The sequence below is a fragment of the Sorex fumeus genome, unplaced genomic scaffold (assembly GCF_029834395.1).
Source record: "Sorex fumeus unplaced genomic scaffold, SorFum_2.1 ptg000143l, whole genome shotgun sequence".
Taxonomy (NCBI): Eukaryota; Metazoa; Chordata; class Mammalia; order Eulipotyphla; family Soricidae; genus Sorex; species Sorex fumeus.
This window is the reverse complement of record NW_026606200.1, coordinates 2,527,706-2,553,608: the sequence shown is the minus strand read 5'-3', so window position 1 is coordinate 2,553,608 and position 25,903 is coordinate 2,527,706. Positions and strand designations below refer to the sequence as shown.

Genomic DNA, 25,903 nt, shown 5'->3' with positions numbered 1-25,903 from the left:
CTGGTCCAGTCTTTTCAATTTTCAAAGCTTGTCCCTAAAATTTATGGGACCTAGCTGTGCTAACTTTGTTGCCTCTTGAGTCCCTTGACAGCCTCTGGACCTTGTCAGGACCATCAAGATTGACTCTCTGTTTAAGGGACGGCAAATTGAACTCTGACCTGAGCAGTGTAGAAGAAATCATTCTCTCTCTTGATTCTATAACTGTCACCATGACTTGTTCCCCTTGCATCTCTCAGGATGGGGACAATGCCTTGTTTTAGTAGAGATTGCTGTGTGTTCTTGTCTGACACACTAGAATGTAGTTTGGGGGTATAAATGTGTTCGTAGTCTGAGTCATTTGACAAGGGTCTGAGACCCCGACACGCTGTGCAGTGAGTGGGGCTGGTGTCATGTGTCCTGAGCATCTCTCCAATTTGGTCTTGGGGGTCTGACTGAGTTCCCCTGGACACAAGTGCAACAATGTGTGCATCCTCCCATGATCATAACATAATAGTCAAAGGATGTGAATGCATTACCTGCGAATATTATGCCCATATGAAAATACACTTAGTTGCATATTTTTAGTTTGTTTAGCTATGTAAGCTCCTCAATGTCTGATGACAACAAGATGAGTTATCATGCATATGGACTAACTTAGTGAATGATTGTGTCCACAACTTAGGAGTTACAATTTGATAGTATATAGCATTGTGTCAGTAAACATGTTTATTCCACCCCCCGACACACTCCCACCATCAACACGGGTATCTTATATTGAAGGCAAATGAAATTTTATTTTAATAAAGAAAGTAAGATTTTAAAAGTCTTGTTGACTTTGGGAAAATTAAATTTCTTCTTTTTTAGATTTATTGGCATCGTCAGCAAAATACACACTTGGGAGAATGTTCAAGGACGCAGGATGGATGAAGACAGACTCTTACCTTTGGTTGTTTTATTCTTAGTAATCTATTACAGACATTACTTTAATGTAGGGCTAGTGAGTAAGGCGTGTCTTTAGTAAAATCCACCATATTCTAGAACCAAAAATAGAAGATAAATTGAAAATTACATTACTTCCAAAACGGAGACAATAATTTTGAGAAGAAATCACTAATTGTGTTGAAAACCTCCTCAAATATGTTCTTTTCAGCTTCTTCCCTTATATTACTTATTCGAGCAGCATGCTGCTGTTTCAGCAATTCTATTCTTTGCTCCTTTTCTCTCTGTGTCTTAGTGTTATATTCTTCTTCTATTAGTTTAATTTCCTTTTTAAACTGATTATCAAAAATTTTGATCAAGGCCTTAGACTTCTGTTTCAGCCTTTCCTCTACGTCCTCGTATATGTTATCAGTGAAGCGGGCGTTGTCGTGCATCATTTTCTCTATCAGCTGGATCAGCTCCTGCACCTGAGCTTCCTTCTCATCCTCCTCTGCTCTGTTGCTGAAGGCACAGCAGCGGTTCCCACACTCCTTGACCAAGTTTTTTAGACTCACGCCAGATTCATCTATGAACTCACGTAGGCTTCTGTCCCCCAGGTCTTCCTTGCGAGTGAACACAATGATCATGTGTTTGGTGACCGACTCTCCAAAGAGAGCCTTGACCAAGGCACAGACTTTCTGATCTTCCTCTGTGTAGCGATGCAGCTGCAGCACCAGGATGATGGCGTGAGGGCCTGGGGAGGAGTAGAGGACACACTTGCTGATCTCCTTGCAGGTGGTGTCCACCTTCTCCTTGGTGTCAAAGATCCCCGGCGTGTCCACGACGAGGATGTTCCTCCCCTTCCATTCCCGGAACTCTTTCTGGCATTTTTTTGTTACAGAGACGGCAGCCAGTTTTGAAACAAATTTGTCTCCCCCAAGAATGGTGTTGGCTGTGGCACTTTTACCACTTCCGGTTTTCCCTACAAGGACAATCCTCAGGGCGTTGTATTGACGATCATTCAACTGAGGGTCGTCCATGGTCCACTGCAGGTGCTGCACCTACACGGCACTTGACCTGAAGAACAGAAGCACAAGGCAGCTTTCACCGTCTTAAAACCTCTCATGATATTCATAATGAGAAATAGAAAATAAATTATCTAGCACTGCTTCTGGAAGGCCGGTTTGAAGCGTGGTGGGAAAATTCGAGCAAACCAAATGCCCAAAAGTGGAGAGAGAGAGTCTGGGGGAAATTGTCTGCCATAGAGGCAGGAGGAGGACTGGGATGGGGGAAGGGGGATACTGGGGACATTGGTGGTAGAAAATGGGCACTGGTGGAGGAATGGGTGTTCATTCATTCTATGACTGAAACTCGAACATGAAAGTTTTGTAACTGTAGCTCATAGTGATTCAATAAACAAACAAAAAGAAAAAGTAAATAGCCAATTTCATACATGATTCTGTGCAAATCACCATAAAATTGATACACAGGAATAATCAACAGTTCTCTATAACATTTTATAAATATGTAAGTTAAAAATTTTATACTTTTTTTTCAGAAGTTACACAGTCTTGTACAAAATACATGAGGAATAATATAAATCAGTCTGGACAGCCGAGAGAAAGAAGAGAGAAGCAAAACTAGCTGCCAACAATAAGGCATTCTGATTTCTCTCAAAAAGGCAGCAAGATGGTGGGGATGCAAGAACAAATACTGAAAATCAGAAATTGAGTTAACTGCTTTTCCCATATTTATTTCTGTTTGATTCAATCCAGTTGTGTTAAACCTATATTCACTGGGGAATCAATGTACATCTGTAGGAAGTAAGATTCACCAGACACTTCTAACCAAGAATAAAAGGGAAAATTGTGGGAAGGAGCCAGAGTCATAGGACAGTAGGGAGGGCACTTACCTGGCACACAGTGTACCTGGGCTCGATCCCCAGCACCCCGTATGGTCCCCTGAGCCCTCTTGGAGTGATCCCTGAGCACAGAGCCCTGAGCACAGTGATCACTGAGCACAGAGCCCTGAGGAAGCTTTGAGCACCATCGAAGTGTGGTCAGAAAACTGTTCTCTCAAAGTGTGGCCACAATTTGTTCTCAAAACAAATTGTGAGAACTTCCTCTTTCCTTTCAAACCCTAAATGTATTCGAACTTAAAATGTGAAAATAAGAGAAGAAACATATCAGTAAGAGGAGGAATAAAGGTAAAATTTTGGTAACTTGGATGTGAGAAAGTAATTCTAAAATTTGATATAGAGAATTAGAAGCTCATAATTTAGATTATATCAAATCATATAAAATGCAATGTGGCCAAAACACCAGAAGCAAAACATAAATTTTAAACTAGAAAGAATGTTTTCTAACTCAGATCAATATAGGGAATTCATTTAAACAGATACTACAAATGTCAAAAAATAATAGACCGACAAGGTGAGAGAAAATAAGGTTACTCTGATGGGAAGGGGTGGTTGGGAGAGTTCAGGAATGGACGCTGGAACTAGGTTGATCTTGGAACTATGTCATTTGTATAATCATACAAGAAGAATTCAATAGAATTCTAGTAAAAATTAAAAGCAAATGAGAACAGGTAACTATAGGCGTAAAGCAAGAGATTCCAGTAATAATGTACATCCTTAGTAATCTTCAAATGCCATTTCCCAAAAACTAACTCAAGCTCTTAAGAGCAAGTACTGATTTCAAGTCAGGGTCAGGAAACATGGGTTAACCTGGATCAGATTTTGGTCATACAGAGTTTCCACACCCATTTCTCCACCAGTGTATATTACCCACCACCAACGGTCCCAATTTCCTCCCACCACTCTCCCCAAGCCTGTCTCTATGGCAAACGCTTTCTTTCTCCCTCCTTTGTGCCTCTGATGGCAGTTTACAGCTGCACCAATAAAGTTTCTCTAATAGAAAATAGTCACATTTTAATCTCTGAATGAAAATAAGTTCACACACAGAGCATGGTAATCTAAGAGCATGACTGATGATATATTAAAGATGGAATGAGCAGAAGTCCCACACTCAGTTTTTGTGGAACTGAAAACTTGCCAGTGGTGAACTAAGAAATCTCACAGGAAGAAACAACAAAGGTGGAAACTGTGGAGTCTGTTAAACTGAAGAGATGTCAGAGAGTTATAACCATGGCCTGAACGAACTTGATATGGTCTTTGAAAAGAAGATGTGATATAATCAGAGAAACCTAAGTACCTGGGTAATTATCGCTTTTTTCCTTTTTGGTTCAGACCTGGCGATGCTCAGGAGTTACTCCTGGCTCTGCACTCAGGAATTACTCCTGGCGGTGCTCAGAGGACCGTATGGGATGCTGGGAATAGAACCCGGTTCGGCTGCATGCAAGGCAAACGCCCTACCGCTGTGCTATAGCTCTAGCCCCTATGAATTATTTTTAAATGTTTTTTGATTTTACTCAGTATTCAAAAACACATGCTTCTAGTTTCCTTATGTTGCATAATTATATTGATATCAATAAAAATCTATCTTATGTTTCATGAATACGTAAGAGAAAACAAATTTTTCAACAAATCTTGATTGTGACATTGGAGAGTTACTTCCATTTCCTCGGGTATAACTAGAGTGAGTACCTCTGCAGAGCGGTACTTGATGTTCTCTCTGAACCCAACATGTACAAAATCCTTTTCCCTCACTACCCCTCCTTGCTCCTGACCTTTGTGCAAGGCTGCTGACCATTGCACAGGACTGCCACCTCTTCCTTTTCCCTGGGTCTTCAGGGACAGAAAGTAATGAGGGGGATTTGCAAATGTATTTTCTTTAGGAAAGTTACTCCTTCAACAAAGCACCTCAAACCCTCAACCCATATGCTGCATTCTCAAAGACTAAGCTCTTTTCTGCTTAATGTTGGAGGAACCTGGTTTCCAGAATTCTGATTTCCTCTGTCAGTGATGACCTAGTCACCCATGTAGTGTCAACAAGTTCTCTGTGATTCTGACACCTTTTTTTTTTATCGAATCATCCTGAAATACAATTATAAAGATTTCATGTTTGAATTTCAATCATACAATGATGGAACACCCATCCCTCCACCAGTGCACCCAGTCAGGTTGTCTGATGCCTTTTGTGTAAAAGCTGTGACTTCCTGGTGTTGCTCTAAATTGTCTTTCAGAGTTGCAGACCAAGCCTGGGGATACTAATTTCTTCAGGGGATGCTTCCTCTCCCTGAGAAGAGCAGGCTGTGTCAGTCATAGCAGCTAATGGATTAAAAGTGCATGATTGAACAAGTGTTTGTTCCTCTGAGTACTAAGTCTATGACCATGGCAGCAAGCAATTCTTGCTCAGCTCCTGCCCCTAGCCCAGGTAAGCAATGAGCCTCTGGATACCTTTCTAACAATGCCTGGCCTGCATCCCCTGCACCACCCCTCACCTCCTTGAAGACCTGCAGAAAAGCAGCCTGTTCCTTCTCAGGCCACAACCCGCCACCTCAGTCAGGCTCTGTAAGCCCCCTGTCTCCTCCTCATACCTACTGCTCTGGCTCATTTTCTCATTTAAACTCACCTTCTCTTGGATGAATGAATGAATTCTTGGATTTTTCTCTGAAGAAACTGCTGGATCTCGTTCTTCTGCTTCATCCAAATTGAGAAATATGTTGATACCCTTTGAAACCTCTGGGGCAGGAAGCTCAGAATGGGTGGAGCCAGGCAGTGAAACAATTGTTGGCTATTAAAGGGGCAGAGACACCTCTCCATCAACTGGGTAAGTGTTTCTGTTTTGCAAGTTGAAGCTTTTTCCTTCAAATGCCTCCTGCTGCACCAACAGTTCCAAAGCTGTCTCTGTTGTGACGGTTAACAATAGTAGATCCAGAAATACTATGAAGACGACCAAAATCCAATGCCATACTGAAAGGCCGTGTTCTAAAATTTCTGTGAGAATTTGTGTTTTGTTTAGAAAAATGCAGGATCAGTTCCTCATGGGGAAAATTAAAACCATAAACCACAATTGTTACTTCAAGAATAGTCTTAGTGCAAAGAGATACACAGGGGTTAAGGCATGTGCCTTGCATCCAGCTAACCCTAGTTCAATCTGGGCACCATGGATGGTCCCCAAGAACAGCCAAAACTGATCCCTGAGCACAGAGCCGAGAGTCATTCCTGACAGTTGTGGCTCAACCCTCCTTCCATAAAGAACAGAATCTTAAGAACAAGTTTCCCAGTGAAGGTGTTGATTCAGCACTTAGTCTGCACAGTGAGAGAAGCCAGAATATCTAGGACTCTTTTTAAAAATTTTTATTTATTTTTTAATTGAATCCCAGTGAGATAAACAGTTAAAAAGTTGTTTATAATTGGGTTTCAGTGGCTGGAGCGATAGCACAGCAGTAGGGCATTTGCCTTGCACGCAGCCAACATGGCCAACCCGAGTTCAATTCCTCCGCCCCTCTCGGAGAGCCCGGCAAGCTACCGAGAGTATCTCGCCCACATGGCAGGGCCTGGCAAGCTCCCCGTGACGTATTCGATATGCCAAACACAGTAACAACAAAATCTCCAATGGAGACGTTACTGGGCCTACTCGAGCAAATTGGGTTTCAGTCATATAATGTTTCAACAACCAATCCTTCACCATTGTACATATCCCACCACCAATGAATCTAGGACTTTTTAAGTCAGGAGGGAAATGAATTCCCTGATATCAAACTATAGACCAAAATACAAGAGAACGGTGATGAATTACATAGGACTGAATGAAAGATGTGTTCGAGCTGGAGGTTCTTTGTCCTCTAAACCACTTATTCAATTCTACTGAAGGCGTTCCATAGCACTCACTTCCTCGTGCACAGTTCTGGCATCAGGTTGTTCCTCATGTTGAGTTCCTGACCCAGGTACACATACCTGTTGCATTCAGAGATGCTTGTACCATTGAGAGCAAACGAAATGTCAGGGACTAGTTTGTTTTTCATGGACATTATCTTGGTGAGATTCAGCTGCAGTCTGACCTTTCCACACTCACGGTCAAAGTTGGCCAGCCATTTATACCGCTTGGCTAATGTTTGGTGTTATTAGAACGATGTCATCAGTGAAGCGAAGGTGGTGTAGTTGCCAACCTTCACTTCCATTTCTTCCCATTTCAGTCGTCACATGACTTCTTGGGAGTGGCACTGAAGATTTTCGATGAAATGGTATCAACCTGCCAAACCCCTCTCTTTACATCAATGATCAATTCCTTGTAGAATGGTGAGATCCTGGTGGTGAATACAGCTAGAGGAGGATTCTGATGTACTGAGTTTGAATGCCCTGTTTGGCTATGCCTTCTATGACTGCTTCAGTCTCAATAGAATCAAGGGCCTTCTTTAAATTAGTGATCCTTAGACAGAGCAGCATCTTGAATTCTCACAAAACTGCTATAGCTTGGTCAACATATGGATATGGTCGATCATGCTAAATCTTCTTCAGAACCTTCTATAAAGAGGACCATACCTTCTACAAGATCATTGTTGGTGATTTTAATGCCAAAATAGGACCAAGAAGGTCGCCCAAAGAACTCCACATCAGGACCCATGGCCTAGAATGGAATGAACAGGGTGAGAGACTGTCTGAGTTCATCATGTCCACCAAGACCATCTATGGTGTCTCGCAGTTCCAGAAGGCCGAATCTAAACGTTGGACATGGGAGCCTCTCGGTGGCAAGTTCCACAATAAAAATGACCACATCATAATCAATTGACAGTTTTGCCTGACCGATGTCGCTGTTGTCCCAAAATTCCAAATGGAATCGGACCACCATCTCTTTCGTGCAAAATTCTATTTCATAGAGTGGGGAGAAATGGCTGTAAAGTTTAAGAAGAAAACTCTCAGAATGACCACCACCTGGGACTTTGGCATTATTGCGGCAATGTGGGAAGATGCTGTCGTTGACAACATCAAAGAGGAATATGATTGACTGATTCAGCACCTCTATGACTGCACGAGGAATACTGAGAGTGAGAAAGCTACAAACAGACACCTGTCTTCAGAAATTCTAGAGCTCATTCGCCAATGTGGTTCGGTGCGAGCCTCAATCACATGCTAATATCCGAGCTCACAAAGCTGTTCAGAGAAGCAATAAAGGAAGACCTCAAAGAGACAAGAGTAGCAGTGCGGCAGAAGCCGGGAAAAGTATTCGCAATGCCGCCTATTCTTCACTAACTACAAGACCAAGATGACTGCACTCCGATGTCCTGATGGATCTATCACATCTTCCAGAAGGGGAATGAGAAGATTATCCATGACTTCTACTCGGATCTCTTCAACAGCCATGTCCACCTGCCCACACACCAAATTCCTCAGGATAGATATGTTACTGGGTCATGTCCTTTGTCCACTTTGATTAACGGTGTTTGACGTTGCTGAAATCATCTTTCGCGCACTATTCAGTAACAAGGCTACATGTCTGTAATGAATTCACAAATTAAAAAGAAAACCAATCAGACCATGTAAAATGATTATGTACTGGTACAGTTGCCTCAAGGGTTTTGGTGGAGGGGAAAGAAAGGTCAGAGACGACCAGCATGACTGCTGGCTGGAACCCAGAGTAGAATGAGCTGGAGATGGATGGGAGACACGATTTTGGCTGACTCTTGCTGCTGACTCCAAGGTGTCATGGGCATGAGACTTGCAAGACAAAACAGACAACGTATTCAGCCACCAGCTCCTTCATCATGCTACTTCCCATTACTTCTATGCTGGTGTTTGTATTGGGGTCCTCCTCAACAGCCCTCAAACTCTCTGCTTCAAACAGAAACAGAAAAATTTGGTTAAGGGGAGGTGGAAAGGAGCATAGTTGTGACCTTGAGGGGTGCCTCCTGAGCCCCTCACCCTCGATCACCACACCCTCATCCTGTTTGCTCTCAGAAAGAAACAGTTCTTCAATCTGTTCTCCACAGACTTCCCTTGCACAGAAACAGCTCAACCCTTCACTTCCTCTCCACCCACTTCCTACCTGAAATTTTTCATTTTCTCTTTCGATTCCTGATGCCAGTTGCCTTTAGAAGAACTTGAATTCTGAGTATCTTTTCCAAGTAAGAGAAATAACCTTTTCCTGTCTGTGACCTGAAACCATGAGCTGCCAGGCTGCAGCTGCTGAGGAAACTCTGTCCTCTGAGTGGCTCAAGGACTGCCCTTTCTGGAGTGACCTGGAGGTCTCTGTTCTCTGCCCCAACCTGCATCTCCTGGAACGATGGTTCCTGTCTCTGAGGAAAGGTATCACCAGGACAGTGACAGGCCCAAAATAGGCACAAGGGAGCCTGGGGAGGAGGTTAAAAAGCCAAATACAGGTTCCAGAAACTCCTGTGGAGAGTTAAAATCCGAGTCCTCACTCAGCACCTGGCTTAGGGGGAAGTTCCATTGATGTGGTCTCCCGGCCCAATGGAAGCACCTTAAAAAAGATATGTTTTGCAGGTATGATTTGCAGCATGAGAGGTTGGAATATCATCCATTGACATTGTAGAGCTTGCTCTATTTCTAATTCTTCCTCTCCCCCCACCCGCCACCAATGCTTCCAGACACACTTTAACCACCCAGACTCTATCAGTAACCAAACGTGATCAAAGCATACATTCCGTATTGGATTTGGAATCTGATATCTTTTAGGTGTGTGTTTTGTGTCTAGCACCCCACCTTCTACTGTGTGTTCAGTGCCAAAGGGAAGATCAACAAATCCACAAAAGAACAAGACGCCAAAGAAAGGAAACATGCCCAGTGCCTTCAGGGTTTAAGTCCCAGTGTGAATGTGGTGTGTGTGTGTGTGTGTGTGTTTGTGTGTATACTGTATTTTTTGTTGTGCTTAGTAGTACACATTTATTTTTTATTTTTATTAAATTTTTAAATTTCATTTCCATAAAGTTTTTCACAATAATTGATTACATTCAATATTTCAACATCAATCTCACCACCATTACACCTTCCCACCACCATTCAAGCCTGCCTCACATACAGATACTGGATAATACATGTTGTATTACTTATTATGAATAGTATAAGATGTCTGTAAGGGTCTATCTCAGAGTGATTCAACAAAAAAGCAAGAGAAAAAATAGTTAATGTGCTTAAATAGCATCTGGAGGTAGTTTGTGCCATGGAGGTAGGTGAGGGGGGCAGAGACTCTGGGGCACCTGGAGACATTATTTGTGGGAACCTCCTCCTGCACTCCCGCAGGAGACTGTGCAGCCCCGAGTCCCTCACTCTGGCCAGGTACTCGGTCAGGGGCTCATCCAGCAGGTCCTCCTTGTGGGTGAAGAGGAGTATCACGTGTCTCATGGCCCCTGGCCCAAAGACCTCCTTCACCCTCCTGACGGCCTCAGTGTCATGGGCGGTGAAGCTGCCCAGCCAGGTGACCAGCAGCAGCACGTGGGGCCCGGGGACAGAGAGCACGTAGCAGTCCCCGATGTCCTTGTACAGGTCTTGGGTGGGGGGCACGGCGTCGAAGATGGGGGCTGTGTCCACCACCAAGGATGCTCCTCCTCCCTTCCTAAGTGCCCCTGGCCTCCTAGCACTGCCTGGTCACGCACTGGGCCCCCACGTGAAACTCCAACGCTGGCTGGCAGAGGATGCTATTCCCGGTGGCGCTTTTCCCGCTGCCCGATTTGCCCACCAGGACGATCTTCAAGGAGGACGAAACGTCAAAATCAGTACCTGCTCTGCTGCCTGAGGACACAAAGTTTTGTGCCTATGCCCGATCTTCTTAATTTTAGTATACATTTCCTTCTAGGAAAGTTACCCAACTCCCTTCCTGCAAGATGGGGATGTACGTGGTTTAGGAAGACCACACTGAATGCCCAGCTGGCACCCAGAGTCAAGAGTAGGAAGGTTTGCCCCTGAGGAGGGAGTGCCTAGCACTTCCTCTTGACAGGAGAGGACAACTTGGGAGGACACGGTTCCAGCGCTAGCTGGATGGACAGGTGTAAAAAATTATGCACGCTCAAGGTTGTGTGTTCACGGGCTCTCTGGACGGCTCTAGCTCACCACCCACATTCAGCGCCCTAGAACCACTGTGTGTGGCCTGGATCGGGATGGCTGTTGGCCAAGGACAGATGAAGGAAGAAGCAAGAGCCAGACTAGTTGGTCTTCATTGCAGTTTATTCCAATCCTCTCTTCCTTCGCTCCTGTCTCCCTTCTGCCTCTCTCCCCAACTCTCTTGACATCCAACTCCTCTGCAGTCTGGCTGACACTGCACCCAGTCAGGTAGCAAAATCAACATAAGAAAGCACTTCCTGAGGGCACACCTAAAAGGTATTCTAAAGCCCTTCCTGATTGCCCAAGGGCAAAATACCTCCTAAGGTGTTTTTCTCCTTTCCTCAGTCCAATATATCAATACTAGCTATTTTTGTATGAACACAGTAAGAGATAACATTGAGACATATAGCACAGCTCTCCTGGGAACATTTTGCCACAGATTCAGATTACAGCGCTCAGGCCAGATTAATCTTTCCTAACCCTAGCAGGTTCCAAATCTAGTTATTACTTTTTGGATCATGACAGCATTTGTCCATGACCAAGCTCTTAACTTATAGTTAAGCATTATGGCGCTTTGGCCAAGCCCATCTCGATGCCAGGGTAGCACATAGTTTACCGCTTGCCCTGGTTCCATCCAGTCCCTCCCCGGGACCCTGCTTTTGGGGGCGCTAGGAAGTAAAGGTAGCTGAGGCTTAGGTGAGATAACAGATGCCCAGGAGGGAAATATCACTGAGATTGCAAAATATCATTACAAAAGCATGTCTTCTTGTGTCCATATAAAAAAGAGAGTGCTCTGAATAGACTATGCAAAGGACTTCAGGAGAAGAGAAAAACAATATTTGCACAAAGAAGTTACAAATAAACACAGAGGAATGGGAGCACTGTGAAGGGAGCAACCCAACAAACCTAAACTACTAAAGTACCTAAGAGTATGTAGGAAGGACAAAACAGTGTTATCCTACAGACAGGAACATCACGCTATGCTCAGTAAGAGGAGAGGAGAAGCCACAATGGGGGAGACAACAGTACCACCCCCTACACCCACAGACTCCTGGGGCGCACTGTGGAAGATGCCCCACATTCACCAGGCCTGGCAGTGGGGGGTCTCAGGTGTTGGGGTTCTGGTTTGTCACCAGTCCCAGCCAAGTGTCCCCGGGTCTCTGCTCTCTGGGGGCGGGGGGGGGTGGAGTGGGGGTATTGGATGCTTGGGAATGGAAGGTGAAGGGAGGTGGTCAAGGTCAAGATCAGAGTCTTGGAAGGGCCTGAAGAAGATAAAGATCTCAGGCATGCAGGTGGGATGGTCACCCAGTTGGCTGTCAGAGGAGAGAAATTCTAACAGAAGCATAGCACAAAACAAGTCATGCAAGCACAGGGCGACACTGAGCCCAGCACTAAAGTCTCAGGCTGTAATGAGTTGAGAGCAGACTCCAAAGGCTCGTGTGAAGCATGGGATCCAGCTTCCTCTTCTCAGCTGAGCACAGATAGGAAAAGAGGGCTAACTTCCATAGCTGGCTTCCAAATCCTCCAACTTTGGACATCAAGTTTTATTTCCAAATTTCCCACTGGTTTTCCAAGGGATGATCACATAAGGGGTGAAGAGAGAGGAAAGAGGACTATACCAAATAAAGTACCTTTTCCCCCCAGTTAAAGCAACTGGGTTTTGTACCATGCTTGAAATGAGGGAGAATGTGGAGATAACAGTGCATTCTTTACCCAAGAGCCTAGAGCTTCTGAGAGCTTGGAAGCTTTCTTACCATCAGCCATAGTTTCATATTTGCTTCCTTGAAATTGTTCCATTCTCTAGTTGAATAAAAAGAAAGGGGAACTTATAAAGAGTGAGTTTCCACATGAGATTTTTCTAGAAGGTCTGAAAATACCTCGAACTTAGTCTCCTAAAAGTAAGTCTACGGAGATTACCAAACATGAGGAGGGGTTGTAACTGATATAGTGGGAGTGGAAGGAGGATGCAACAGATAATCTAGCGAGTGGAGCACTTCACTTAATCACTTAACTTCCCGTTAGTCGTCGATTTGCTCGCGCGGGCGCCAGTAACGTCTCCATTTGTCCCTGTCGAGTGCTAGCGTAGCCCAATGGCATCTGTTCGCTCCGGGAACATGAAGGGCCTCAAACCGATCGTTCATGATCTTGACAAAGAAGTCTGACCATCTGGTAGGTGGGCGGCCACGCGGTTTTTGCCATCCCGTGGAATCCAATCAGTAACAGCTCTAGTCCAACGGTCGTCTTTAAATCTCATTACGTGACCAGCCCATCTGATTTTCGACACCTTGGCAAATGAGGCAGCGTCCCTGATCCTTGATCATCGACGGATGTCAGAACTCCGGATTCTTTCTCTCATTTGAGTGAAACGTGATATTCCAAGCATAGATCTTTCTATTCTTCTTTGGGAGACCTGAATAGTGTTCTCATCCTGTTTGCGTAGGGCCCAGGTCTCTGAGGCATATGTTAATGCAGGAAGAACAGTGGAATCAAAGAGATGTGCCCAGAGCCGGAGGTTCTTCGTCCTCTTAGCTATTTCTTCAACGTTCTTGAAGGCGTTCCAAGCTGCTCTCTTCCTCCTGCGCAGCTCGGGTGCCAGGTCATTTGTCATGTTGACCTCTCGACCTAGGTACACATAGCTGTTGCATTCGGAGATGGTCGTTCCATTGAGAGCGAATGGGGCGTCAGGAACAAGGCTGTTTCTCATAAACATTGTCCTCGTAAGATTCAGCTGTAGTCCTACCTTTCCACACTCACGGTCAAAGTCGGCCAGCATTTGTGCCACTTGGCTGATGTTTGGTGTTATTAAAACAATGTCATCAGCAAAGCGGAGGTGGTGTAGTTGCCGACCATCTATCTTCACTCCCATTCCTTCCCATTCCAGTCGTCGCATGATGTTCTCGAGGGTGGCACTGAAGAGTTTTGGTGAAATGGTATCACCCTGCCGCACCCCTCTCTTGACATCAACGATCACTTCTTTGTAGAATGGTGAGATCCTGGTAGTGAACCCGCAATACAGCTCATGGAGGATCCTGATGTATTGGGCTTGAATGCCCTGATTGGCTAGGGCTTCAATGCCCGCTTCCGTCTCAACGAAATCAAAGGCCCTCTTTAAATCAATGAACGTTAAACAGAGCGGCATCTTGAACTTCCGAGAAACCTCAATGAGCTTGGTTATCGTGTGGATATGGTCGATGGTGCTGAATCCTTTGCGGAACCCTGCTTGCTCGCATGGTTGTCCTTCATCTGGTGTTCTGCCAATCCTATTTAGGATGACTCGAATGAACAACTTGTAGATGACAGACAATAGGCAGATCGGGCAATAGTTGCCAATATCATGGATGTCTCCCTTCTTGAACAGTAGTACGGTCCTGCTGGTTTTCCATTGGGACGGAACCTTGCATTCAGACAGGTAGCGAGTGAAGAGTCAAGCCAGTGTATTGATGAGTACTGACGGCAGGTTCTTCAGGTGTTCAGGTCTGACCTTGTCTGGGCCGGGTGCTGTTTGTTTCTTTACCGACGAAATGGCGTGTCGGATTTCGGAAGGGAGAACGTTGGGAACGACATATCCATCCTGTGGAATTTGGTATGTCGGCAAGTGGACATGGCTATCAAAGAGATTTGAGTAGATCTACATTAAGAAAGAAGGAAAGAAAGAAAGAAAGAAAGAAAGAAGGAGAGAAAGAAAGACAGAAAGAAAGAGAGGAGAGAGAAAGAAAGACAGACAGACAGAAAGAAAGAAAGAAAGAAAGAAAGAAAGAAAGAAAGAAAGAGGAACGAGGGATATGGCTCAAAGGGCTGCTGCATATGTTTTGTATGTGGGAGGTTGAATTTAATTCCAGTACCATGTGGTCTCCCATCACCTCCAGGAATAATCCCTGATTTCTGCAGCGGGTGCAGCACCTGAGCAGTAACAGGTGTGGCCTCAAGAAAAACAAAAAATTAAATTAATTAAGTTTCTATTCAAATGTAAATGTCCGATTCGGGTTGTTAGGCATTTGAATGAATCAATGCTCATGGCCAAGTTTGTGCTGACAAGGACACCGATGCCTCCAACACCTCTTTTATCACATGTTCCGAGGAACAATTATCCTCCAGTGTCGAAAACGGCATGGTGAGATTCGTGTCTTCTTGTCTCGGTCAGACCAATGATGTCGTACTTGATCATTTGCGCTTGTACCATCAGGTCCTCGATGGATGCATCTGATGCTAACGTACGTGCATTGAAAGCACAGACGATCATTTTTGTCTTCCTTCATTGTGGCAGCCTAGTTCGGCCTTGAGATTTTATCGGCCTCTCCTTTCTCATCCTTCTCAGTGCTGCCATGTCAGGTGAATGAGACCAGTTGTAATTACTGGTTTTGGCATATCGAATACACAATGGATAGCTTGCCAGGCTCTTCCGTGCGGGCGGAATACTCTCAGTAGCTTGCCAGTCTTTCCGAGAGGGATAGAGGCTTTTGGGGCGACCTCTAATCGCCCTAGTAGGTGTTACCATATTTGAACCCTATCAAATATGATACGGCAATTCCGGAAGATGGGTATTTAGTGTCTTATGATGTGTCACGCAAAGCATCCTGGAGTGTGGCAGCAGCTGGGAAGTGGAGGTAGTGTCGGTAGTGGAGGTCTGCCAGTGGGGTATTTATCTGGTCCCGGTAGGGGTAGGGTGGGTCTTCTGTGTGCAATCCGATCCTTGGGGCTCTAGTGGTTGGTAGGAGCAAAGAGGCAGGGTAGGGTGGGGCTCCTGATTAAAATCCCTTTGTCACCTGTGGTTGGTGGGAGCAAGCAGAGAAGCTCTGTCCCTGGGTCCGTTGAGCCTGGAGTCCAAGGTCTCAGAGAGTTCCGCTTATCTTGTTCTGTGGGTCTCCAGTCGTGCGTGAGTCTCGGCCGGAGCTGCCGAGAAGGTCCGGAAAGCGTCCTGGAGTGTGGCGGCGGCTGGGTAGTGGAGGTAGTGTCTTCGTTGTCTACGCACCAACATCTCATTATGATGAAAGAGAAATCAAGAAATCGAGAAGTTCTACATGGAACCGGAGAAGTTCTATAAAGAAGACCACACCTTCTACAAGATCATTGTGGGTGATTTTAATGCCAAGATACGACCGAGAATATCAGCTGAAGAAATTCACATGGGGACCCATGGCCTAGAATGGAACGAACAGGGTGAGAGACTGTCTGAGTTCATCATGTCGACCAAGACCATTCATGGTAACTCACAGTTCCAGAAGGCAGAATCTAAACATTGGATATGGGAGTCTCCCGGTGGACGATTCCACAATGAAATAGACCACATCATATTCAATCGATGGTTTTGCCTGACCGATGTTGCTGTTTTCCCAAAATTTCGAATGGGATCGGACCACCGTCTCCTTCGTGCAAAATTCTACTTCACAGAGCGGGAAGAAAGGGCTGCAAAGTTTAAAAAGAATGACCACCAACTGGGAACTCTTTGGTATTATTGCAGCAACATGGGAAGATGCCATTGTTGACAACATTGACGAGGAATAGGATCGACTGGTTCAGCACCTCCATGATTGTGGGAGGAACACCAAGAGAGAGACAGCCACAAAAATAAAAAAAGCCTGTCTTCGAAAACTCTTGAGCTTATTTGCCAACGTGGTTTGGCGCATGCCTCAGGCAACCGCAAGCTAACGTCCGAGCTCGCAAAGCAGTGCAGAGATGCGATCAAGGAAGACCTCAAAGAGAGAAGAGCAGAAGTGCTGGTAGCTGCGGCAGAAGCCAGGAAAAGTATTTGTAATGCCCGCCTGTCCTTCGCCAACTACAAGACCAAGATGACTGCCCTCCGACGTCCTGATGGATCCATCACATCCTCCAGAACGGCAATGGAGAAGATTATCCATGACTTCTACTCAAATCTTTTCAATAGCCATGTCCACTTGCCGACATACCAAATTCCACAGGATGGATATGTCGTTCCCAATGTTCTCCCTTCCGAAATCCGACACACCATTTCGTCAGTAAAGAAATGAACAGCACCCGGCCCAGACAAGATCAGACCTGAACACCTGAAGAACCTGCCGTCAGTACTCTCAATACACTGGCTCGGCTCTTTACACACTACCTGTCTGAATGCAAGGTTCCGTCCCAATGGAAAACCAGCAGGACCGTACTACTGTTCAAGAAGGGAGACATCCATGATATTGGCAACTATTGCCCGATCTGCCTATTGTCTGTCATCTACAAGTTGTTCATTCGAGTCATCCTAAATAGGATTGGCAGAACACCAGATGAAGGACAACCATGCGAGCAAGCAGGGTTCCGCAAAGGATTCAGCACCATCAACCATATCCACACGATAACCAAGCTCATTGAGGTTTCTCGGAAGTTCAAGATGCTGCTCTGTCTAACATTCATTGATTTAAAGAAGGCCTTTGATTCTTTTGAGATGGAAGCGGTCATTGAAGCCCTAGCCAATCAGGGCATTCAAGCCCAATACATCAAGATCCTCTATGAGCTGTATTGCGGATTCACTACCAGGATCTCACCATTCTACAAAGAAGTAATCATTGATGTCAAGAGAGGGGTTTGGCAGGGTGATACCATTTCACTGGATCTCTTCAGTGCCACCCTCAAGAGCATCATGCGATGACTGGAATGGGAAGGAATTGGAGTGAAGATAGATAGTCAGCAGCTACACCACCTCTGCTTTGCTGATGACATTGTTTTAATAACACCAAACATCCGCCAAGTGGCAAAAATGCTGGCCGACTTTGGCCGTGAGTGTGGAAAGGTAGGACTACAGCTGAATCTTATGAAGACAATGTTTATGAGAAACAGCCTCGTTCTTGATGCCCCATTCACTCTCAACGGAACTACCATCTCCGAATGCAACAGCTATGTGTACCTAGGTCGAGAAGTCAACATGACAAATGACCTGGCACCCGAGCTGTGCAGGAGGAAGAGAACAGCTTGGAACGCCTTCAAGAGCGTCGAAGAAATAGCTAAGAGGACGAAGAACCTCCGGCTCTGGGCACATCTCTTTGATTCCACTGTTCTTCCTGCATTAACATATGCCTCAGAGACCTGGGCCCTACATAAACAGGATGAGAATGCTATTCGGGTCTCCCAAAGAGGAATTGAAAGAGCTATGCTTGGAATATCACGTTTCACTCAAATGAGAGAAAGAATCCGGAGTTCTGACATCCATCGACAATCAAGAATCAGGGACGCTGTCTCATTTGCCAAGGTGTCAAAAATCAGATGGACTGGTCACGCAATGAGATTTAAAGACGACCGCTGGACTAGAGCTGTTACCGACTGAACCCCATGGGATGTCAAAAGAGTGCGTGGCCGCCCACCTACCAGATGGTCAGACTTCTTTATCAAGATCATGAATCATCGGTTTGAGGCTCTTCATATTCCCGGAGCGAACAAATGCCATTGGGCTACACTAGCACGCGACAGGGACAAATGGAGATGTTACTGGTGCCCGCTCAAGCAAATCAACGACTAACGGGAAGTTCAGTGATTAAGTGAATTAAGTTTCTAGTAACGGAGATGTGATTCAAAGGAATAGAGCACGTGTCCAACACGTTGAAGGACTGAGTCCAGTCTCCAGTACTTCATGACTTCTAAGATCCACAGAAAATATCCTTTGGAACTTTCAACACATTACAACTCCAACACTGCATCTTCAGGCTCAAGAAATGAACCACGAGACCTGTACCTTACACCAAGTATCCCCCACCCCATGTTTTCTAAAGCACTTCTTGGGGTGACCCCTATTAAAAATAAATTACATTTCTACCAGAACAGTATCCAATGACCCACTTAAGGTCGACAATTACCATGGATCTAAGAGGAAGGCATAACTCCGGTGATCCAAGTATTCTCCATAAGAGAAAAAAATATATATTATACCAAAGAAATCAAGATTCTTGAGAATTCCACTTACAATATTGCCATCCAAATTAAAGTAGCTCAGCAAAGATTTTCTGGGGGTTTTGTCTGCTCTGGTTCTCAGTGAGACCTCTATGGACTTCAAGGATGTCACAAAAGGCAGTCACACTCAGGTCACATTCCTGAAGGGCAGCGGAGGATCACTGAAACTTGTTCTGAATGAGCCATGCTGTTGAGAGAGATATAGGTTCCTCCATGAAACAAATTTGCAGATATGAGCCAAGCATCCGGTCAGAAAGGAAACAGACAGAAAAAGGTAGTGAGTTAAAATGAGACAAATGCTTTAAGGACTGAATGAAGATCAAGAAAAGACCTGGGGAACCATAGCACAGAGCATGTGACCTCTGTTACTCTCATAGGACACGAATGCAGGAAACTGGAAGAAGAAGGATTTCTTTTCGAACAGAAAATTTTACCTGTCTTCTCCCAGGGAGAAGCTACCTCATGATGGGTGGACCGGTTGCCTCACAACAGAGATCTCAATAGCTCCTGATTACTGGGAAAAGTCCAGTGGGTGGAGGCTGAAATTGGTGAGCTTGAGTTTCTGGTTTCATAAGTGGAGAAAACTGGTCTGTTGGGAGTTTCTTTCTTCGGACCAGGAGAAGTTGCTCTAGGTTTGGGAACTTTTCTGACTGTTTCTAGGTCTCATGTTCACTCACCTGTCTGTCCCTAACTTACTGTCATTTGTCTTGGGCTGGTGACATCTGCCTTACAGGCTCAGCAAAGGGTATGGCCCCCCTAAGGGTATGGCTCTCGCAGTTCTGTGGGGGGTCACAGGAGATGTAGGGAGTTTGGGACAAAGTGAGGAGACTTTCAAACCCAGGTCAGAAGACAGAGAACAGTGAGGGGTCAATTTGGGAACAGGTGAATCATGGGGAGGGGACAACCAGGACTTTATCTTTGTGCTGCGATGCTGAGACTCAATTCCCCTTCCAGAGGCTCTCGAGGGCAGGCTACATATCAGGTTGGAGGTACAGGGAAGTTAAAGGGAAAGTGGGGAAGAACGCCCCCTTTCTTCCACCCTCACCTCCTAGCAGTTCTGTGACTCCCTGGGAATCTTATGAGCTAAGTGGTTGGTCCTATGGAGAGACAAGGTGCAAGGAGGAGGTGCAAGGGCAAAGGGAAAAGAGGTCTCCACAGAAACTCAATGGTGACTGGTCTCCAGACCTTCCCCAAACAAAATAAGAAACTTTTGAAACTTATGGGACAGCATACGTGGGCCAACAGCTGGAACCAAAGAGGCTGAGGAGACACGGCAGTTGGGTGGGGGAAGTGGGGAGCAAGTAGTCTGTGGAGTCCTATGACCAGGGCACATTTCCTTACCAGGAACTATGCACCGGGATACCTGTTCAGTGGGTCTGTGAAGCCAAACAGAGTGAGGGTCTCGGACTACGAAGGGGTGGCAGGGATGCAGCAGGAAGGTATGCACAGGCAGATAAGGAGGAAGCACGGAGGAGAACTCCCAAGCTTGCAGTCCCTTGGGAAAGAAGGGAAAAGAGAATTTAGGGCCTTCTGACCATCGATAAGGACATGCCTGAGGAAGAGACGGGGAAATTACAGTCAACAAGACCCGGATCAGGTTGGGTGTACGTCAGGGGTTTGCCTTCGAACTAAAGCTTCCTGACAGAACCTCAGGGTACATTTTACCTCTTTCTCTTCCTTGGAATAACAAGTTAAATTATGCAGATTTGGGGAAAGACTGGGTTGACGAATCTGCCTCCAGGTTCTTTGTGCTCTGACCGGACTTTGTGCTCTGACATACTCTACAAACAGACGGATGCTGGCTCAGTTAATTCTCTGCAACTGCAAGAACCAGTTAGTTCTCTGAGGACAAAGGGTTCTGAGGTCTCTGTGCCCCTGTGTTCAGGTGGGAAATGGGGTCGGTAATGCTATGCCTCTGTTTGTCTACAGATCTCACATATGAGACTGGAGTGAGCATATAAAATAATTCCTTTTTTTCCCAAGAGAGAGTAAAAATCAGTGAGGGCTCAGGGAGGGACTAGGTTGTCCCAGAGATTCTGGCGTCCTTTCAGTTCACATTTGGCCTAAAGTCACACAATATTTGTCATGGATTTACTAGAGTCAGACAACTGTCATAAAATTTTGAGGAAAGTTTTAAAGGAATCTCTTCTCAATCCAAAACCCTTCCCACCAAACAGAAAAGAAACAGTTCTATTATTGACCAAACATAAAACTCATGCAACAGCATCCAAAGCCGTCTTCAAAGGCATTACAGATTCAAGAAACCTCTTTTATGGTTTCTTTAAAAGCCAGGCAGGGTCATTCTAGACATACATGAACTCAGGGTATTTCTAAGGAGTCCATAACTCCTCAGAAATAAGGAACTTGAGAAACTAAGAGAACTTGACCATGCTATTAACTGTTAGATATGGTTCATCTTACACTTACTGAGAGTTGGAATCAATCAACATTAATTTGCTAATCACTCTTATCCAAAGGATAAGTGACCTTCTCACACCTTTTGAAAATATAGGACTGATTCTTAATGGATATTGTAGAGGCAAGGCCAGAGGAAGTGCCAATTCCCAGTCAGGTGTGATGACACCGTGCAGAAAAAAAGAGTTAGGGTTTCAAACTGAAACTTGGGGGTCCTAGGAAATTAGGATCTAGAGAGGAGGCAGCACAGTTTTCCTTGATGTCCTCAAGATTTTGATTTTTACACATGTTCAGGAGAATAATGATCTCTAAATTGTGTAGAGGAACTGAATGTCAGACAGACGCATCCATTGTTGGACCTGTTGTAGACAAATTCAGTCAAAGAAGTTAGAGTGGAACCCAGAGATTTGACATAATCTGTGGTGATTTCCTTTCTTGAAAAAAGTATATGCTTATATATTTCTTTAGATGAGGAGAGATAATCTGTCAGATGATCAGATATTATAATCTGAATTGATCTTCCATGTAGAATGTAAATTTAACCTCAGTTTTCTCTAAAGTATGATTCATTTTATCCATATTTCCCATTGATTGGGGTCCTCAGTCTAAATGGAGTTTTAATCACTATCCAGTCTTTCACAGCTGTTGAATTACTTGTGTTATGAGACAGCAACTGCTGGGATGGAGTGGGTGGTACAGCAGGTATAGCATTTTTGCCTTGAACACAGCTGATCTGACTTCAATCCTTGGTATACCAATCCCATATGGTCCCCCAAGAACTGCCACAAATAATTCCTGAGTGCAGAGCCATAGCCAAGGTTAAGTCTTCAGCATTGCCAGGTGTGACTTCAAAATGCTGAAAGACCAAAAATCCAAAAAAAAGACACCTTCATCATCATTCTGTCTTTGGTAGATAAAACTTGGGTATTATTTTCACCAACAGCACTCAGTAATTGCTTCAGTTCCTATTTCATGATGGGTGGATTTTGCTTTACAGCCATCCTAAAAAGTTGTCCACGAACACTAATAAGTGATGGTAGTCACCTTCTTACCTGTATATCTATAGAAAGTTCACCTACCAGTCCTCCACGGGGAATTCGCTCTTCTTTGCACACCAATTTGTGGGGTGAAAATTCCTTATAAATTATTTTAAGTGTTCTCTACATATATGAGGTATCCCTTAGTGATAACATATATAATATAACAGAGGATTGGTCCTGTTAATACTTCCCAATGTATTGGAAATGGATGTTTCTGCCATATTCTGTACTTGCTTAAACACAGGCTACATTTCAGTACTTTTTCAGAGCTAGTTGTATTTTCCAAGCTTTAGGTGAGTCTGAGATAAAACTCCATTCTTCTGTTCTTTTTACTATCTTTATCAGACTAGGCATATATTCAGAAATTCATTTGAGCAGCAAGGTAATGGCATGGCTACAATTTTTCATCTAACAGTCCCCTTTATGTATCTAGTCAGTCTGTTTGTTTTCCTTTTCAACAATACTTCACTCCCTTTTGGAGTTTGGGGCAGTGCCTCTCCCCTACTTGTGAAGGCATATGAGCAGTCTGTAGCAACTGCTAATATCTCATGGGCATGATCTCTCTTACTCATATGTGAATAGAAGAATTTTATTTCTTTCTAGATAGCCTTTTGAAGGTAGATGACCATGAGATCATAAAGGGAATTAGTATAAATGCTTACCTTTTCTCCCTGACAGAGAATGAAGACTTTAGTGAGTATATCAACTGTGCCTCCTGAACTGATTTCCCAGGTGTCTAGGCAGGAGTCCAGGGAGGGTCTCTTGTAAAGTTATACCTGGATCTATGTTATAGAAACTTTATCTCTGAAAAGTGCCTTTTTAAGAAAATGCTCCACGTCATTAATCATCAAGGAGATGAAGATCAAAACAACAATGAGATACCATCTCACACCTCAGAGATTGGCCCACATCCAAAAGAACAAAAGCAACCGATGCTGGCACGGATGTGATGAGAAAGGGACCCTCCTTCACTGCTGGTGGGAATGCCGACTGGTTCAGCCCTTTTGGAAAACTGTATGGACGATTCTCAAAAAATTAGAAATTGAGCTCCCATTTGACCCTGGAATATCACTCCTGGGAATGTACCCCGGAGAGGCTAAAAAGTATAGTCGAAGTGACATCTGCACTTGTTTGTTCATTGCAGCACTCTTTACAATAGCCAGAATCTGGAAAAAACCTGAGTGCCCAAGAACAGATGACTGGTTAAAGAAACTTTGGTACATCTACACAATGGAGTACTATGTAGCTGTTAGAAAAGATGAAGTCATGAAATTTACATACAAGTGATACTACATGGAAAGTATCATGCTAAGCGAAATCAGTCAGAAAGAGAGGGATAGACATAAAGTAACAAAATAGGAGATTAATACCCAAGAATAGCCGAGATCAGTACCAGGAGGATTACTCCATGGCTTAGAGGCCAGCCGGGCATTCTAGGGGAAAGGCAGCTCAGATAGAGAAGGGAGCACCAAAGGGTGTTGGGAGGATCCTCCTGGGATGGGAGATGCATGTTGAAAGTAGACTATGGACCAAACATTATTGCCACTCAATGCCTCTTTTGCAGACCACAACGTCCAAAAAGAGAAAGAGAACAAAAGGGAATGCCCTGCCACAGAGGCAGGGTAAGATGGGGGAGAAGGGGGTGGGAGGGATACTGGGATCCATGGTGATGGAAAATAGGCACTGGTGGAGGGATGGGTATTTGATCATTATATAATTGAAACCCAAGCACAGAAATTTGTAAGTCTACAACTGTACCTCATGGTGTTTCACTAATAAAAATTAATAAAAAAAAAGTGCCTTTTTAATGAAGACACAATTTTGTAGCTTCATATGCTATTTTAACTTGATTTCTTTGCTAATGGCATTGAATTGTTAGATATGCCTCTGAAACTAATATCATGCTGAATTCTGTCAATGTGTTACGTAATGAATTTAATAGATTTGGGCCTAATATCAAGATTTTAAATCAGTTTTGTATTAACACTTGTATATGATATTAGAAAGAATTCCAAATTAATTTTATGTGATTAACCAATTTTCCCAGCACTATTGACATTTCTTGTACTATTTTATTCACCTATCTTCTCTATGGAAGATTAACTGAACAAATAACTGAGAGTTTATCTCTGTCATTGTCACTGTCCTCCCGTTGTTCATCAATTTGCTCGAGCAGGCCCAGTAACATCTCCATTGGAGACTTTTATTGTTACTGTATTTGGCATATCGAATACATCCTGGGTAACTTGCCAGGTTTTGCTGTGCAGGCGAGATACTCCCGGTAGCTTGCCAGGCTCTCCAAGAGGGGCGGAGGAATCGAACTCAGGTCAGCCATATTGACTGTGTGCAAGACAAACGCCCTACCGCTGTGCTATCGCTCCAGCCCAGAGTTTATCTCTGGGCTATTAATTCTATATCTTTTATCTAAGAGTCTACCTTTATTACAGTACCATGTAGTATTAGGTTACTAAAGCTTAATAGTACAATTTTAAGTCAGGGAGAGAGTATGTTATTTTTTCCCAGGATGCTTTAGTCATGCAATTTTATTATTCCATATAAATTTTAGAAGTATTTGGTTCCTAGCACATTAAAATTGTCAAGGGATTTTCATTAGACTGCATTAAATCTGTATATTGCTTTGAGTAGAGTTGTAATTTTGTAATTTTACCAATGTTAACTATTTCAATCCATAAAGAAGGAATGTTACCATTTACTATGCACTTCTATATCTTTCTCTAGTGCTTTATAGTTTTTTGGGTTTTTTTGTTTGTTTTTTAATTTTTATTAGTGAAACTTCTCTAGCTCCATGTAGAACTTCTCGATTTCTCTTTCATCATAATGAGATGTTGGTGCGTAGACAACGAAGATAGAAACTGCAGGCAGTGAGCCACATCTATTCAAATGTAAACGTCCGATTCAGGTTGTTAGGCATTCGAATGAATCAATGCTCTTGGCCAAGTTTGTGTTGACAAGGACACCGACGCCTCCAACACCTCTTTTATCGCATGTTCCGAGGAACAATTCTTCTCCAGTGTCGAAAACGGCATGGTGAGATTCGTGCCTTCTTGTCTCGGTCAGACCAATGATGTCGTACTTGATCATTCGCGCTTGTACCATCAGGTCCTCGATGGATGCATCTGATGCTAGCGTACGTACATTGAAAGTACAGACGATCATTTTTGTCTTCCTTCGTTGTGGCAGCCTAGGTCGGCCTTGAGATTTTGTCGGCCTCTCCTTTCTCATCCTTCTCAGTGCTGCCTTGTCGGTGAAGCCTTCAGGGTCAGGTGAATGAGACCAGTTGTAGTTACTGGTTTTGGCATATCGAATACACAGCGGATAGCTTGCCAGGCTCTTCCGTGCGGGTGAAATACTCTCGGTAGCTTGCCAGTCTTTCCGAGAGGTATAGAGGCTCTTGGGGTGACCTCTAATCACCCTTGTAGGTGTTGCCATATTTGAACCCTATCAAATATGGTACGACAATTCCAGAAGATGGGTATTTAGTGTCTTATGATGTGTCGGCCGCGCGGGTCCGGAAAGCATCCTGGAGTGTGGCGACGGCTGGGTAGTGGAAGTAGTGACCACACCTTCTACAAGATCATTGTGGGTGATTTTAATGACAAGATAGGACCGAAAAGATCAGCTGAAGAATTTCACATCGGGACCCATGGCCTAGAATGGAACGAACAGGGTGAGA

At 44.3% G+C, this 25,903-nt stretch overlaps 1 protein-coding gene and 1 pseudogene across 1 annotated transcript; both read right to left on the bottom strand.

The window, feature by feature from the left end:
- Window positions 1-793: 793 nt before the first annotated feature.
- On the bottom strand, window positions 794-5,543 carry LOC130016021 (GTPase IMAP family member 7-like). The gene is made up of 2 exons (XM_056106779.1): window positions 5,433-5,543; window positions 794-1,974 (listed from the first exon to the last, which is right to left on the bottom strand). The coding sequence occupies exon 2, from the start codon at window positions 1,935-1,937 to the stop codon at window positions 1,050-1,052; it is 888 nt and encodes a 295-aa protein (XP_055962754.1). The 5' UTR covers window positions 1,938-1,974; window positions 5,433-5,543; the 3' UTR covers window positions 794-1,049.
- Window positions 3,397-12,622, bottom strand: LOC130016033 (GTPase IMAP family member 5-like; annotated as a pseudogene).
- Window positions 12,623-25,903: the final 13,281 nt, after the last annotated feature.